This window comes from Gasterosteus aculeatus, chromosome 9 (assembly GCF_964276395.1).
Source record: "Gasterosteus aculeatus chromosome 9, fGasAcu3.hap1.1, whole genome shotgun sequence".
NCBI lineage: Eukaryota > Metazoa > Chordata > Actinopteri > Perciformes > Gasterosteidae > Gasterosteus > Gasterosteus aculeatus.
Window position 1 is genome coordinate 499,918 of NC_135696.1, and position 15,594 is coordinate 515,511.

A 15,594-nucleotide genomic window follows, 5' to 3' on the forward strand; every position below is an offset into this window, starting at 1 on the left:
CAACCAGCCCATGTGACATGCGCTCGCATGCACAACAATGCGGTCAGAATTGCGCGAGTCAACGAAGCATCTGCTTGAAATAAGTCAGGTGCTAAGCGCCCCCCCCCCCACACACACCTCTGCAGCACCTTCATTCATGTCTCGCTCGCTCGCTGTCCTCACACGCGTTATGCATTATTCAGGTAGAGCCGGTCGACATCGGAGGGATCGATGAATGAGGGAGCGTGGAGGAGGATCTGCGTTTGGAGGCACAGGCCAGGTGGTGCAGGAAGGAGAAGGTGGGGGGGATTTTCCCTCAGGACTCATTTACGTGAGGGTGGGAGAGGGAAGAGGGAGCTTAAAGACGCTTTGTTCCATCACTGAGTTGGGAATTCTTCATTAAATCCTGATTGTCTGTCTTCAGTTTGTAACTGGATCAAACACGTGTGTCATTTTGCAGAAAACACCAATCTCATGACAACGAGGAACCTAAATGTCGAATCGAATGATTGAGTTTGGTTTTATTTCAGCTTTGCGTCCCGGACGCTGGATTCGCCCCGTGAATATAAGCTGCTGCGTGTCAACCATGTTGGGCTCATGAAAACTTGTGTGTGCAGACTGACATTTATCCGAGACGCAGTGACTTAAACCAACTAGGAGTGTGCTGTCCTCCAGCCAGGGGCCCCCACCCTTTGAGGCGGAGAGGTTCCTAAAACGTAGAAGCTGCACATGGATGCTCCTGTTAGCTTCTAATTGTGACTCGTTCTATATTGTTCAAACATTTCCTCTCTTTGCCTTCTGCAGGCGGCTGAGGCCTGTTAGCCACCTCAGCGCTAAGCTAATGAATGTAAAATGATAGAGCCACTATGTGAGAGGCGCTGTGTAGATTACGCACTGCCGGCGGCTTTTAATAGACTGTTGTGGTGTGATTAGAAAGCACTTTCTAAATAACAAGATTCATCTGACAACTTGTATTAATCGATGGGACGAATGTGGAATGGTTTAGAATATTGCATTTGCTGTTTGAAGATACACGCATTTAGATACAATCTTTCTCTAACCGAAACCAAGTATTTCAGTTCCTTGAGCTCCACCATCTGACATTTTAAAACTTATTTTCTTCTGATGATATAATTTCCTCACAGAACAGTTCTTTTTCCTTTTTTTATTTTAGTTTGTGTTGCTGCTGTTGATACATTTTACTAACCATGCCAACATTTATCCAGATTTCTGCATAGTTTATTGCTTTATTGACGACTAATTGCTCAATTTCCCAACTTTTTCCCAAGCAGCTGCAGGAGCTGAGCATACGGCTGCAGGGTTGAGACTAGATAAGAGAAAGCAGCACCGTTCTGATCACATGGAGGTGAGCGGGCTCCTCTGACGCCAACCAGCAACCCATTTAGAGGGGAAATGAGAGCGCTGTGGGGGGGGGGGGGCGCCGGCCGAGTAGCCTGGCTAAACAAAAGATGTACAGGATGAGGGGAAGGAAGAGGGTTTTTTCTTCTAAAGTCTCTGGAAACAATGCCTTCCTGAAATAATTCATCATGGTGGATGCTGTCCATTTTCTCACACTGAAACAATAGTGTTTTCTATTGTGGGCGTCAGTGGTTGTATCGGTGCTGCCACCACTACTCATGAGTAATGTTATTAACACTCCACAGTATGCTTTTAAAATGTTTCTTCACGTGTCCCTTCAGCTTACTGACAACTGTGGCGCCACAAGACGCCAGAGATCGCGTTACTGCCTGTTGGTGGAGATTGAAGGTGCTTTAAAGGGAGCTCTGCAATGCCTTCCTCTTATAAAATGCAGCAGTCCCCCGATACGTTCACGCTAAAACCACAACCCCCCCCAGACAGATTCCGTATAAGCCTGAAGAATATGGAGCGATAGTTTAGACGATCTACCCAGGCGGAAAATTAAAGACTCGTGTCTATGTGGCCCACATAAATCTTGGAGAGAGAGAGATAGAGACGGATGGGGGTGGAGGGAGGGAGGTACGTGATGAAACCCCCCAAAAATGGTTGATTTGTCCAGTGATTGTGAACCGATGAACTGTACTCAACCCTGGACAATGAGACGTTTCAATCTATGGGTGCACACACACACACACACACACACACACACACACACACACACACACACACACACACACACACACACACACACGGCGGCGTGCGTCATAGCCGCCCGTGAGAACAGCTCACAGTAATTGCGTGACATGAGTTTTACACACAGATTGGCTTTAAAATACCAAATATCATTTATCAAAGGCTTCAGCACAGGCTCTCCTCAGAGAAGGTCCTCGCCGGTTCCCTCTCGTCTTGATACATGATGGACGCCGCCTCATCTATCATATGCGCGCCGCGTGAGGGAGAAAGAGACAATCACGGGATCGAAACCGCACACTGCAGGAGAGGCGGCCGTACCATTTCTTACATGGTTAGAAAGCCGGCGCGTGGCCGGTGTGAGTTATTGCCGCGGGCCACAGCGCTGCTCATCCGTCTTGGTGTGACACTATCGGGGGCTTCGCAAAAACACAGTAAAATGGTTTTATTGCAAACATGTGAAAGATACGTCAGGGACGAATTGACCAGTGCCGAAGCTCGCCAAAGGGGCGCGCTGCTTTTAACTCACGTGAGATGTAACGTCCTCTGCAGAAAAACCACAGAGCTGCGGTGTTTTTTCGAGCCCTGTGTTTTCTAACGCTGCGACTGGAACCAGATGATACGAGCACGTCAAGTATTCACAGGCCAGTTTAAGACGTGCCGCTCATTTGTTTTTTGAAAATCTTTACATTGATTTTCTGGGAGAATGACATGACCGGATAGTCTTGTTATATTTACTCTTTTGATAACTTTGATGATGAGATCACAACGTAAGCTTCATGCTGGCGAGATATGATTTAAGGACAAAGTTATATGTACTGAGTCTGATTTCTGTCAATGTTATTGACTTTGAATCTTACAGCATCCTGTTAGCTTAATGCTAGTATCACAATTCTTTTAAAAATCTTGATTTGAGGGAATTATTATTGTTAAACATACTTTGGTAATTACAGTCAACTGCAATATAGATATACACAGTAGATGGTGACTGTTGTAATTGACTTATGTATCTGAGGTCCATCCTATTTACTGGACAAGGGAACAATGTTTAACTTTATATAAGATCCTTATGGAATGGTAATTATTGTTCGAGGTGATAGTAAACCCAGTGGGTTGCCTGGGAAACAGAGCGAACGCTTTGGGAAGAACTTCAGACCTCCACACGGTTTCCTGGTTGGGCAGAATTCATTACTTAGACCGAGCTGATCCGCTCATATACAACATGTGAGAGGGAACTTAAAACAACACAAATGATGTCAATGTTCAATATCACTCAAGATCCCAGCTTTTCTTTTTTAATTCGCCATCAAACAACCAGTCGCATCACATCACAGCACGTTGAGTTGGATCTTTCTGCTCCGTTTATGTTGAAAGGAAGCAGATGAACAGGGAGTGGAAGATGCATGTAATGCAGTTAAAGTAAAAGCCCAGTAAGCAGGAAATTTAAGAGCGGCCGGGGGATGATGGTATTACAGCAGACACTGATTGTGGACAATCTGCTGAAGAAGGAAAAGATACAGAAAATATCATTGGATGCAGTAGGGTGCATGTTCGAGGCGAACGCATGAAAAGCCGGAAGGAGGGCAGGCCGCTTGTAAGTAGAAGTAAACTCTAGTCGAAATACAATAATCAAACCAGAATTTCCCTCCCATTGTCAACCAAGCGAGTCATTTATCCAAATCTTTCTCCTCAACAACATTGTTTTCCCCCGAATCAGGCTGCAGCTTCCTGCATTGATAAGAAGCACTGTGTCACGCCGCGGCACCGGGGGAGTTGTGCCCCCCGCCCGGCGATGACCTCATTGTTCACTGCCCCATAATTCAAATCTGCTCCGCCGTGTTGCATCACATTGTGTGTGTGTCTCATTTCCGAGCCCCCCATTCTCTCAACAAGCCCGGACCTCCACAGCACGGCACAGTTGACCGCACAAACAACACACGGATAAGAATCACACACACACACACAGGGACACTGTGGTGACTGACTTTAGCGCCTGTGTAATGCACAGCTCGCGCTGTTTAAATGGACTGCATCTGGGGAACAGGCGAGGGGGGGGGGGGGGGGGGGGCTATTGTAAATGATTTCCTGCAGAGACCAAAATAATCGGCGGGCCTTGGTGGAGTAGTGAGCTTTCTTCCAATCACTCTGGCCTTGTACACTGATTCTCCATTCAGCTCCCTAATGGCACTGGTGTGTCACTAAATATACAGCTGCTGGCTGAGTGCCCCAAGTGTGTGTGTGTGTGTGTGTGTGTGTGTGTGTGCGTGAGACTGGTGGTTGTCAATGTGCGCCTCATTGATGTGTGTTCAGAGCGTCTGTGGGAATAAACGCATGTGCGTTTCCCGGCGAGTGTTGGCGGCTCGGAGCGGGGCGCCAGGAGGTGAAGGGCAAGTATGAGGAGCGTGAACAAGAGATGTGTTGACTGTTTGACGGTTTTTTATTTCTCTTTCTTTGTGAAAAAGGGGATAACAACGAGTGGGTGAGTGACGTTTTCAGAAGACGGGCTACGGAGGCTAACGTAGCGAGCAGCTGCTTAAACACGGAGTCTTTTGGTTTCTTTTTCCAAATTGTATTTCTCGACTTCAGTTGCAACATTTAAATAGTCATTGAAAAACTGCACAGCTTGAGGCAAACAATAGATTAACAGGCGAAGAGGAGCAGTGAAGGAAGCCATCGGTCAGGTGTGTTGTGGAGAATAATTGTACGTAAAGAAATGACAAACTGTACTTTTCAGGCACTTCCCAATAGCACAGCGACAGCCCTCGCCTTCGCTTGACGGGGCCCCGTCGCGCTGCCAATAAAGTCCTGAATGAAAGTTGACGATGGTGTAGAGCTGGACTTCATATTGGACTAAATATTCAGAAACAGCGGGTCGACCGGTCAAAGCCGTCCGTATCTAAAAAGAGAAAATACCTGTGAGAATGTTGATTTTTCTGATCGATCACTGCAAAGGAAACGCAACAGGGCGGTGAGGTGCGAGTGTTTTTATTGTCGCTGGTCAAATCATTACATTCAATACCGGTTCCTTATTTCATTGGTGGGGATGTGGCAGGAAGTACAAAGTGGGGACGAGCCAAAGACATTATCTCATCTGCACAATTTACATGTGTTAATAAACGGCTGGTGGTTCTGGGAACTAATTTACGCTGATTGATTTCTCAATCATTTTTATGTGAGGTGGATCACAACCTGAGGTCCTTGGGCTTCCCTTAATTTGCCTGTTACAAAACGCTGATTAAAAACCAGATCCAATCAAACCTTTGAGGCCTTTCCAACTAGTTGGAAACACCTCTGCTTTTGCTATTTGTGGCAATTATCTCAAGGAAACTCCGTTACTGTTGTTGTTGTTATCATCAGAGATTTGGGGTAAAATGACAATGAGGGTCCCTAAAAATCCTGAAATCCCTCGGGCTCGTTTATAGTGTGTGTGTGTGTGTGAGCTGTGTGTGTGTGTGTGTGTGTGTGTGAGCTGTGTGTGTGTGTGTGTGTGTGTGAGCTGTGTGTGTGTGTGTGTGAGCTGTGTGTGTGTGTGTGTGTGTGTGAGCTGTGTGTGGATGTGATTTGTGTGTGTGTGTGTGTGTGTGTGTGAGCTGTGTGTGTGTGTGTGTGAGCTGTGTGTGTGTGTGTGTGTGTGTGAGCTGTGTGTGGATGTGATTTGTGTGTGTGTGTGTGTGTGTGTGTGTGTGTGAGCTGTGTGTGTGTGTGTGTGTGTGTGAGCTGTGTGTGGATGTGAGCTGTGTGTGTGTGTGTGTGTGTGTGTGTGTGTGAGCTGTGTGTGTGTGTGTGTGTGTGTGTGTGTGGATTGAGCTTCACGGTATTTTCACGGTTCTCCGTATCCTGATATTTTCATAAGCGCCCAAACCGGCCTCACGAAGAAACGAAAATCTCACTTTTTACAAAATGGAACCCTTCAAAATAAAATCTGTCTATCCACTAAAGCGTTTATTGTTATTTAATCCCGTGCCAGCGGGTTAAAGCCTCTCTGGAACATCTTTCTTTTTTTGACCTCCGCTTTTGAATCATTGATTCGGAACCACGGCTGATTTAGCCTCACAGATTCAGATAATAGGCCCTGTTGGTTTGAGCAGAAAGCCCTCCGACCGCTCAGCGTCCGGGCAGGACTAAGACATCTCTCTCTGGAGGCCGGGGGAGCAATGAGTCGGCTAAAGCCGCGAGATCCGACAGCCAGTTCCCCCCACGTCCATTCTTAGGCGTATACCCAATCAGGTAGCAAAGCAACGGCTCGGACCGCTAACAGGCTGGAATCCACACATTCAGAGCGAGGGAAAGTAAGCCGACGGCGTGAGGTGGGAGGGAAGAGGGTAGGAGGACGGGTGCGTTAATACATGACCGATAGCTTTAGGTGGACGAGGAAGACGGGTCGAGGACCTGGCCTCATTCCTTCAATAATGGGAGAGAGATGTCTCGTGGGCGAGAAGAGAGAGAGAGAGAGAGAGAGAGAGAGAGAGAGAGAGAGAGAGAGAGAGAGAGAGAGAGAGAGAGAGAGAGAGAGAGAGAGGCCTTTTTATTTTTTGAGTGAGGTCAAACTTGGCACACGACCATCGGCTTAGGAAATCAAATCTGGCAGCTTCGCTTTCTTTCGAACTCCATTTTTATTGCGGTGTTTCAAGACGTTTTCCTCACAGCTTAAAGCCACGAGATTGACAAATGCATTTGTGAAGGAATGCCTCAGCTGTCTGAGTGCAATAAACACCGCCTTCACGTTCTCTGACACTCAGACCTTTTACCTCGCGGAGCTTAAATGAACCCAACGAACAACAGACGACTGGAACTGCAAAGTCGTGATGAAACACGGCTTGTCAGAGTGGCAAAACGGGCCCTCGGGTTCCGTACGGCCCACTCAAACTGAATTAACTGCACACGGCGTGGAAGTTGGAGGCATATAACCAGGAGCGCTGTAGTCGTCAGAGGCGTTATCAGAGTCCTTGTCTAATACACAAGTGTGTGCGTGATGTTTTCCTTATCTGGAGGTTTGTATGTTTAATCTGTGATCCCATATTCAAATCACACGCTGCGTCCACTGCAGGCTCACGACGCCGTCTAAACCCACACCGAATACTGCGACGCATCAACAGCTCCAAACAAAGAACGTCAGACCAGCTCGGCCAATGAAGCGAAACAATCTCAAATTAGCAGAACTATCCCTCGGCCCACTCCACCTCCACCTTCCATTTCTCACAAGGGGCTTTCGTGTTCCTCCAGCATCATCACAAGGGAAAGGAATCTGTGACCTGGTGACACACGCCTGCTGTAAGCAGAATTGCACGTCTCACAGCTCTTAGGGACTTTTCCTTATTTTTTAAACCGTCTGCGTCGCATCTTCACTCAACGTTTAACAGCGGCGAGTCTGAGCTGTGACTTCCATGCTGAGAGGCATCCCCCCCCCCCGGCCGTTAGAACATCCACAAGGGAAGAGGTCTGGAGATCGGACGGCAAAACAAAAACACCGCGGAGGTCACGAAACAAAAAGGCACCTTCTCAGCAAAACATATCATTTCTTCTTTTTCTTTTTCCTTTCTTCTTTCTCCGCCGTTTGAAAGAAAGAACATCGCTTAAGACACAAGCAGATGGCCTGCTGAGCAGATGATTTGGTGATATCCATCTCGCACACAAACACAATAATCTCTTTGGAGACAGGTTGGCGCTTAGAGCGAAAGCCACGGAAATGGCAGCGAAGCAAATCCATGTCAAATTCTCTCTGACAGATAAGCCCCTCAACCCCCCCCCCCCCCCCTCCCATCACCTGCACAGGGGAACCGCTTCTCTCACCTGCAGCCCTGAAGGATGAGCACACGTGCTGTCCAGCCGACGGCGCCTACAAACCGCCCTGCGCGTGACACTGAACGGGCCGTTTGCACAAAATATATTCTCTGCTTTGGAAAAACCACCCAAGCAGCCACAGCGGTGAGCCACTGAGGGCGGCTTCAATTGCAAGATTTGTGCATTTATGTGCAGCCCGCTGCAAGATAAATCATGTCATTCATCATCAGCGTGCACGCACGATGAGATCAGCGTTTGCTTGTGGGAATTTAGCAAGAATGAGGGAGAGGGGAGCGGGGGAGAGGGGGGAGGGGGGGGTCTGAGGGAAGGTGCTCCTCTCAGTTTCAGGTCAAGATCGAAGAGCTGGGCAACCTTCAGCAAATCTCAGTTGCACATCAAGGTCATCTGCCCCCCCCCCCCCCCCCCCCCCCCCCCGCTACCCCGGACGCCTTCTCTGTTAAAACAGATCCGTTGCTTCTTGTCCGTATGCGCACGGAGGACACTGGCTCTTTTATTGTCTCTGGACTGCGGCCCGGCGCGGCACGGAATGGGCTAACCGCATTCCGATACACTGTTTTTACCCCAAACGGCAGAGGCAGGTGAAATGCTTTCTATCTGCCCCCCTTGCAATCTACCCCCCCACACTCTTTGGGTCGCAGACGCACGCGGCCACAGAATGACAACCGTGTGTTCAATATGATCGCATCGATTATTCGGGAGGGTAATCGGTGTCACGAGCCCCGTCACCTCATCGGAACCAACAAGTCGCCCGAGCATCATGTGTGCGAATCCAGCAAACTACCCCCCCACACCCCCCCACAACCACCACCACATCCTGGTCCTGTAAGGGCCACTTTCCGCACCCCTTAAGCGCAAGGCCACATTCCCAGATCAGATGCGAGGACCGCGGAGGTGTGATGGCGTTCGGGAGCCACACTTGGAATTTAACCCCCCTAAAAAGAGAATATGTGCAGGAATAGAGAGTGGGTCCTTACCGTGGCATCAGCGGTATAGGCGCATACACATCCAGCGTTCGGAGGAGTCGGGAATAAACCCCCGTTTTCATACAGTCCCCCGGATCCCGGATGTAAATATATTTCCCCAGTCGATTAAATAACGTCACCGATCGGATCCCGCTGCTGTGGTTAAATGTTGCCGCAATAAAATAAAAAATGTATGTAAAAATAAAAAACAACAACAACCGCAGGCAAATCTTACCGACAGAAAGGATGGAGGTGAAGCTGCGGGTGTAATAAACCCACGGCCGCGTGCTCCGTATCCCGATCCGCGCGCGCACGGCTGCAGGTACCGGGAGATCGCGTCCGTCCAAATGCACTAAATCCAGTGGAGTGCTGGCGGAGGATAGAGGCGTCTCTCTTTCTCTCTCTGTCTGTCTGTGTCCCCTCCTCCCTCCCTCCCTCCCTCCCCTTTCTCTCTCTTTATCTTCCGCGGCCGCCTTTATGTTCTTACTGACTTCTGCTGAAGTCCACAGGCGCAGCGCGCAGCAGAGCAGAGGACCGTGGTCAACACGCACGCACGCGTGCATGCACGCACGCATACACACACACGCGCACACACAGTGAGGGAGAGAACACAGAGAGAGAGACACAGAGAGAGAGAGACACAGAGAGAGAGAGGGGTCAGAAATGACAAACCAATTTGGAGGCGCGGTGGATGCTCGGTTGATAGAGCGCAGCCCGGCGAAAGGAGCGTTGCGTTGCAGTCGGGCGGGGAGCCGAGGAGGAGGAGGAGGAGGAGGGAGGGAGGGGGGGAGGGAGGAGGAGGGAGGGAGGGGGCGCATGAAATGGGGGTGTGTGGTGGAAAACACGGAGCTGGATTATGCCCCTTAAATCGCTGGAGCGAGGGCTCCACCTGCCGTGTGAAAGCGAACAGGGGTTCCCAGAATGTTCGTGGTGGGGACGTTTTAGGATGTTGTTGGACATTCTGGAAATGGCCTTGGCTCAAGGAGCCCAACCCAAAAGTAAGGTGTAACTGGTCGCATCCTCTACCAAATACAGAGGAACAAAGGTCAATTTGGGACCAAGTTAGACCCAATAAATTACTCTGCAAGTCTTAATTTAAGGTTTAAAAAAAGGCAAGAAAATAACAAATTAGCAGGAAAGGAAACGTGATTAGATGTTTTTTATAGATTGGTTTAATTCTTTGGAAAGTTGGCATATATTAACTTTATTCTTATCATAATTAACTGTGATATATAGCTATATGATATAGGTATCATCGTGGGGCAGGGCCTGTCCTTCATTCGTGTTTATTTACAGAAGTCTGAAATACACAAAGAAAACGGAGTGAACAAATCCCACTTGGCTCAGTCGAGGCCTCCGCCAACAAGCTGCGTCCCACTGAAACGCATTTGACGGGATTAAAGCGGCAGTCGGGATGAGCCTCTTGTTGCCTGAAGATCACAAGGGTGACATGCGCACTGCGCGGAACGCGCTCTCCAGCCTCAGGACACGCACGAGAAAAAACAAAAAAAACGCACAACGCGCTTCTCGATGTCTCGCCGTCGTCCAATCAAGCATCTGTGACCTGTCCCGTCCGGGGAGCGTCCTCCAAGCTACTTTCCGCAGGTGCATTTTCTCCCTGCGGACCGGCGGAGGAGGCGCAGGACGCGCTGCGCCCCTTGGAGCTGCGCGCGGAGGGCGGGTGGATGTGGGGGTGGGGGGGACCTGTTGATGTAGAGCCCACCGGCGCAGCAATGGAGGTGAGAGGAGGCTTGATTCGGCCGAAGTGTCCGTCTGTTCGTCACGGTGATAGCCTCGAACGCGCTGCGGTCATTTATAAAGAAATGAGCTCATCGCCGCGTTGATTTAGATATCAAATTAGTGCCTGAAGGGGCCACGTAAACACTGTAAGCCATTCATTTGTACTGATTTCTTTTTTTATCATCCTGACCGCATCGCTTTAACATCAACAAGTATTTAGATATATAGATTAAATGTTCCGCTGTGAAGGGCATGTAAATGCTGCCTATCATTGCCCCCCATCCCCCCTAATTGGATTGCAGATGAGACGTTGTCATTTTCCCCTGCAAATCAAATCATGTCAATGATATCATGCTTTGATGCTATACAGGCTATTCCCTCCCCCGTCAAGGAATGAATGGGAGGCCCTTGTGTGTGTCGCTGTTAATTACCGTTACTGACTGATAAACCCTCTTGGAGAAGATTTAAATCCGGCTAAAGAGTATTAGTTGACAAGCAAACAAACAGGCCTCGGTCGAGAGGACGTAGAGGTGAAATGAAACACATGTAGACACACAAACTATTCCTGTGCACATGAGGCGTTACTTCCTTTTCCTGCTTTAATTGTAATAATGACAAATGCATTTTCTGTGTGCGTGTGTGTGTGTGTGTGTGTGTGTGTGCGTGTGTGTGTGTGTGTTGTTGATGTAGGAGACAAGAATGTAACAGATACAGAAAAAGTCACAAAGACACGATTCAACCCCCCCTGCACAACAATACGCAGAGGGCCCCCGATGGAAATGATGGGTAAGTGCATCCCCCCCTCCTCCTCGCCCCCCGACCCCCCACCCTCCAGCCCCCTGCCATGACCGTCATCAAAGGGCTTACGATTCAAGGTGTCAGGCGTGGGTTTACTGTAGCCAGACAGGGGGGTCACACGCACAGGTGGCACACAACTCGCAGTCTGGTCGGTAGTCAAAACTTTGCCGGGGAAGAGTTTACAGGGTCTTAACCTTCTGCCAGGTACAATTACTTTGAGTGTGGCTTGTGCTCTTTAGCTGCGGCCCCGACCGAATAAACAAGGGTGATGCGACCTGACGCAACACCTCAGCTGTTTGCCTTTGCTCTCCTTATTGTTGCAGAATTTGAAGTTATTGGTCAGCCCCGTTGCAGGTGACCAGGTGAGATTTGAGAAGAGAGGAGTGTGACGTTTGACAGTTTGGTCTTGAAAAGGAATGGCCCTCTGGCGGGCTTGTTCCAATACGTAACACTGTGCTGACAGAGAAATCCACCCGTCCTCCCGTCATATTCTAATGACCGGCTTCTTAGCAAAGTCACGTTGAAAGACTTAGAATGTATTTCCTCGTCGCTTCAATTAAGGCCTGGCATTTCACAGCTTATTATCAAAGGTCCAGGTCTGTGCCGGGGTCCCACAGCAGCAGCAGCTACAACATGTGGAGAAATCCTGCTTCAGAGTGGCTCAAAACGATACGCTCTTTCCGTGCAGATGCCCAGCTGGCCTTGGAGGCCGTGGAGAGACTGCAAGCCAAACTGAAGGAGCGAGGAGAGGCCCCCACCCAGGAGAAACTCTCCCTGCTGAAGACGGTCCTGCAGAGCCCCCTGTTCCATAATATACTCAGCTTACAGCAAGCTCAGCGGAAGCCCCCGGTGAAGGTACAGAGCGAGCACGACTGCGTGGGTGTTTTGGTTTATATAGGATGGTGGGGAAGCAGTCGGAATCGTTCCCAAAATACTGAATGCGCAAACCAAACTGGGTGAATAATCAGCTTACCTAAGCTTACCACTAAAGCCCCGACGGAAAGAAGAGGGGCAGAGAGAAGAAGGCAAGGAGAGTGTCTGTAGATCATACTGAGGAGCCGGCATTTCTCAGCCTATATGTGCGTACATATATATATATATATGTACACACATATATATACATATATATATATATATATATATATATATATATATATGTGTGTACAGTGGGACTTCCTCAAGGTAGTAGACCTTGTCAACCAGTAGTTATTCGTAAATAAGTACATTTTCTCACACAGGTAACTTATGTACGATATCTCTGTACTTGTACTCAACCGGAATATTCCTATTTTCTGCAGGTTATACTTCTACTCCACTATAATTCAGAGACAAATATTGTAGTCTTGAGTCAGTCAAGTCCAGAGTCAAGATATGCAAGTTCTGGAGTAAAGACAAGGAATCTTCCAGGTCAAATCCTAAATCAAGACAGTCAAGCTCAGGGTCAAGACAGGAAATATGATACAGTCAAGTTCTGATTCAGGTCCCAAATCAGGTCCTGAGTAAAGTCCTTTGTTGACCATTGTTTGGTATACAAACAAAAGGATCTTTGGAAGCATTTGTTTTTCTTACTGCCTCTGCTTACAGCAAATCGATTGGATGCTGTCGGATTTGTTCAAATAAATTGGATCCAGGTGTCGACTGGCTGGGAACGAATGTCGTCAGCTTTAGTTGATTCGGGAAATGGATTGATTCATGGCACAGCTTTTAAATGTATTCTTTCAGTACTCCTTTCATCTACCACTGTTGTCAACAGTAATGGTCATGCCGGTTGTGGTGTACTTTAATAAGTTGACCCTAAAGTTCCGGGGTATTAACACACACACAGACACACACACAGAGGATGTGGACAAGGATTATTACATTAGCTTCGTGTGCCTTGTGTGAGCCTCCAGCCATTCAGCATATCTGCATTCCAGGAAACACGGCACTGGGTCATGTCAATGGTTTCTGGATTTTTATCCGGACAGACACTGAAACAATGTTTGTTCAATAAGTCCCAGTTATTATATAAAGTTCAGTTTCATTAGTATTGGGATATTTCTGTGTCAACTAGTGTCAAAACTGTTAGAATGAAGTAGCATGCAGAACATATATAGGCATCAGAACTTCCTTCTAGACACTGTGGTGTTGAAGCGAAGCCATTATCTCCGTCCTTGCGTTCTTGCTCTCCTATCTTTTCCCATGCTGCTCAATTTTAAACCCGTCTTTCTGTATTTATTCTTCTACTTTTAGTTAAAACTCGTTCATCTTCCGTCCTACATCTTTCTTCATTGTGTGACAATGCCCTCCCTTTTCAATTTGTTCTCTATTTCCCTCCATCACTGTCTGGGCCTATTCCTCTCTCTCTCTTTCCATATCTTCTTCTTCTCCAATTAATACCTCCACCTCCATCAATCCCCTTTCCCCATCGCTTTATCTCCCTCATCCATTTTCTTCCTAATCTGTCTTTCTCCCTTCCCTCGCATTTGTCAATCCTTCCATCGTGCTTCTGATCTCTATCCCATCCCCGAACCCATCTCCTCCAACATGCATCCACTCCATTTTATACGATTTAAACTTCTCTCTCACTTATTCCTCTCTCAATCCTACCAGGGAAAGATTTCAAAATCCGTGTCCATGAATTGTGGCCCCTGCCCCGGCGTGGCGCTGGACCTGAAGGCGCTGAGCCACAGCGACTCCTACACATGGGCCATGGAGGACCGGGGGCCCATCAACGCCAGATCCGGTCACAGCATCTCCTCCCTGGACTCGCTGGATCTGTCCTTCTCAGACATCCACCCAGACAACTGCGTTCCCACTGAATCGCAGGTACGAGAATAAATACCCATTGAAAATGAGATGTTACATTAGCCTCAGCTAAATGACATGTAATGTAATGTCACTCAATGTCATATAATGCTTTCTTTGTTTTACACATGGCATTCGTTTTGTTTTTGTAGTACTGCACCCCACCTCGCATCTCCCGCACCATGTCGATGGGGCGAAACCTGTCTGCCATCGCTCACGAGGTACAGTCAAAAAGTGGATGTAGATTAACAACAACATGTTCATCACTTTTTTGCTAATTCTACTCTAATTTATTTCTCCCTACCTCTCCTCTTAACCGCTGCCACGTTAGAGGCGTCATGTGGAGATGATAGAGCTGATTAACGACGGGAAAGGGCTTGGTTTCGGCATCATAGGAGGACGGAGTACAGGGGTCATGGTCAAGACCATACTTCCTGGAGGAGCTGCTGGAAGGGTAAATCCACCTGCCAATCAACTGCGTAGCCAGTTTTATTTAACTGAAGTGTGTTTGGAAAGTCTGCAAACGTTTTTAAACCTTTGAATATATTCAACTGTTTAATGTTGGTGTAACGGGGTTCTCCAGGACAAGCGCCTGCGTAGCAGTGATCAGATCCTGCGCATCGGAGACACGGATCTGGCGGGCATGAACAGCGAACAGGTGGCACAGGTGAGTGTCTCAAATGTCTTTCTCTGTGACGATGATACCAGCTCTTACCCTGTCTCTCTGTATCTGGGAAAAGCTGGGATCAATATTGGAGGACGGTACAAACGGGCCTAAGTTACTATTACAGGGCAGCTGCCTCCTGCATGCAGGGTTGGTAGTCATGAGAAAGAGAGTGTGCAAGATTGTAAGAATCCTCCAACCGGAAAACCAAAGACCAGTGTGGTCAAATCTTTACCAATTAATTCACCAAAGCCACTCCCCCAAATATGATCAATAGGGGCGTAAACACCAAAGGCGGCTAGCTGTTATTTTGGCAGCATGTGGAGAAGTTTGCATTGCCTAACAGATCCATTCATTTTTAATATTTATGACATGTAATGCCACGTTTACATATGACCACAGGTGCTGCGAAATGCTGGTACCAAGGTGAAGCTGCTTATTGCCAGGGACGTTACCACGGACAACCACCTTTCCTCTCGTGCTCTGAGCCAGGACAGCTTGGACAGAAAGGTTTGAAATAGAAAAAAGTCAAAAAAGGTTTTTTAAAATCCCCTAAAATAACTTCTTTTTAAAAAAAAAAAAAATGTGCTTCTTCCCAGCACAACGACCCGAGGGACGAATGCGAGTTCAGCGTGCAGTTCACTAAGAACAGTCGGGGCTTGGGATTCACCATTTCAAGCTACATAGGTGACCTAAACTCAGGTAAATGGGCTAGTCATCAATATTCCCAGCTTGGGTGGAAGCTTGGTTGGA

At 48.0% G+C, this 15,594-nt stretch overlaps 2 protein-coding genes across 19 annotated transcripts in view; one reads left to right on the forward strand and one right to left on the reverse strand.

Moving 5' to 3' along the window:
- adgrl3.1 (adhesion G protein-coupled receptor L3.1) overlaps positions 1 to 9,636 on the reverse strand; it is a 98,880-nt gene extending 89,244 nt beyond the window's left edge. For 12 of the 15 annotated variants that reach the window (XM_078080611.1, XM_078080609.1, XM_078080605.1 and 9 more), the window contains exon 1: positions 9,088 to 9,636. The gene's annotated coding sequence lies outside the window, so the exon portion shown is untranslated. Of the gene's footprint in view, positions 1 to 8,864; positions 9,009 to 9,087 lie in introns of all 15 variants that reach the window. The other 3 variants (XM_078080600.1, XM_078080601.1, XM_078080612.1) reach the window with 3 other exon arrangements.
- A 641-nt stretch (positions 9,637 to 10,277) lies between these two features.
- Positions 10,278 to 15,594, forward strand: part of LOC120825236 (multiple PDZ domain protein) — a 31,052-nt gene continuing 25,735 nt past the window's right edge. For all 4 annotated transcript variants that reach the window (XM_078080628.1, XM_040186745.2, XM_078080629.1 and 1 more), the window contains exons 1-9: positions 10,278 to 10,591; positions 11,283 to 11,378; positions 12,079 to 12,245; positions 13,983 to 14,198; positions 14,330 to 14,398; positions 14,509 to 14,631; positions 14,761 to 14,844; positions 15,244 to 15,351; positions 15,441 to 15,543. In XM_078080628.1, coding sequence (XP_077936754.1) covers positions 11,366 to 11,378; positions 12,079 to 12,245; positions 13,983 to 14,198; positions 14,330 to 14,398; positions 14,509 to 14,631; positions 14,761 to 14,844; positions 15,244 to 15,351; positions 15,441 to 15,543 — 883 coding nt within the window. In that variant the 5' untranslated portion in view covers positions 10,278 to 10,591; positions 11,283 to 11,365. The remainder of the gene's footprint in view (positions 10,592 to 11,282; positions 11,379 to 12,078; positions 12,246 to 13,982; positions 14,199 to 14,329; positions 14,399 to 14,508; positions 14,632 to 14,760; positions 14,845 to 15,243; positions 15,352 to 15,440; positions 15,544 to 15,594) is intronic.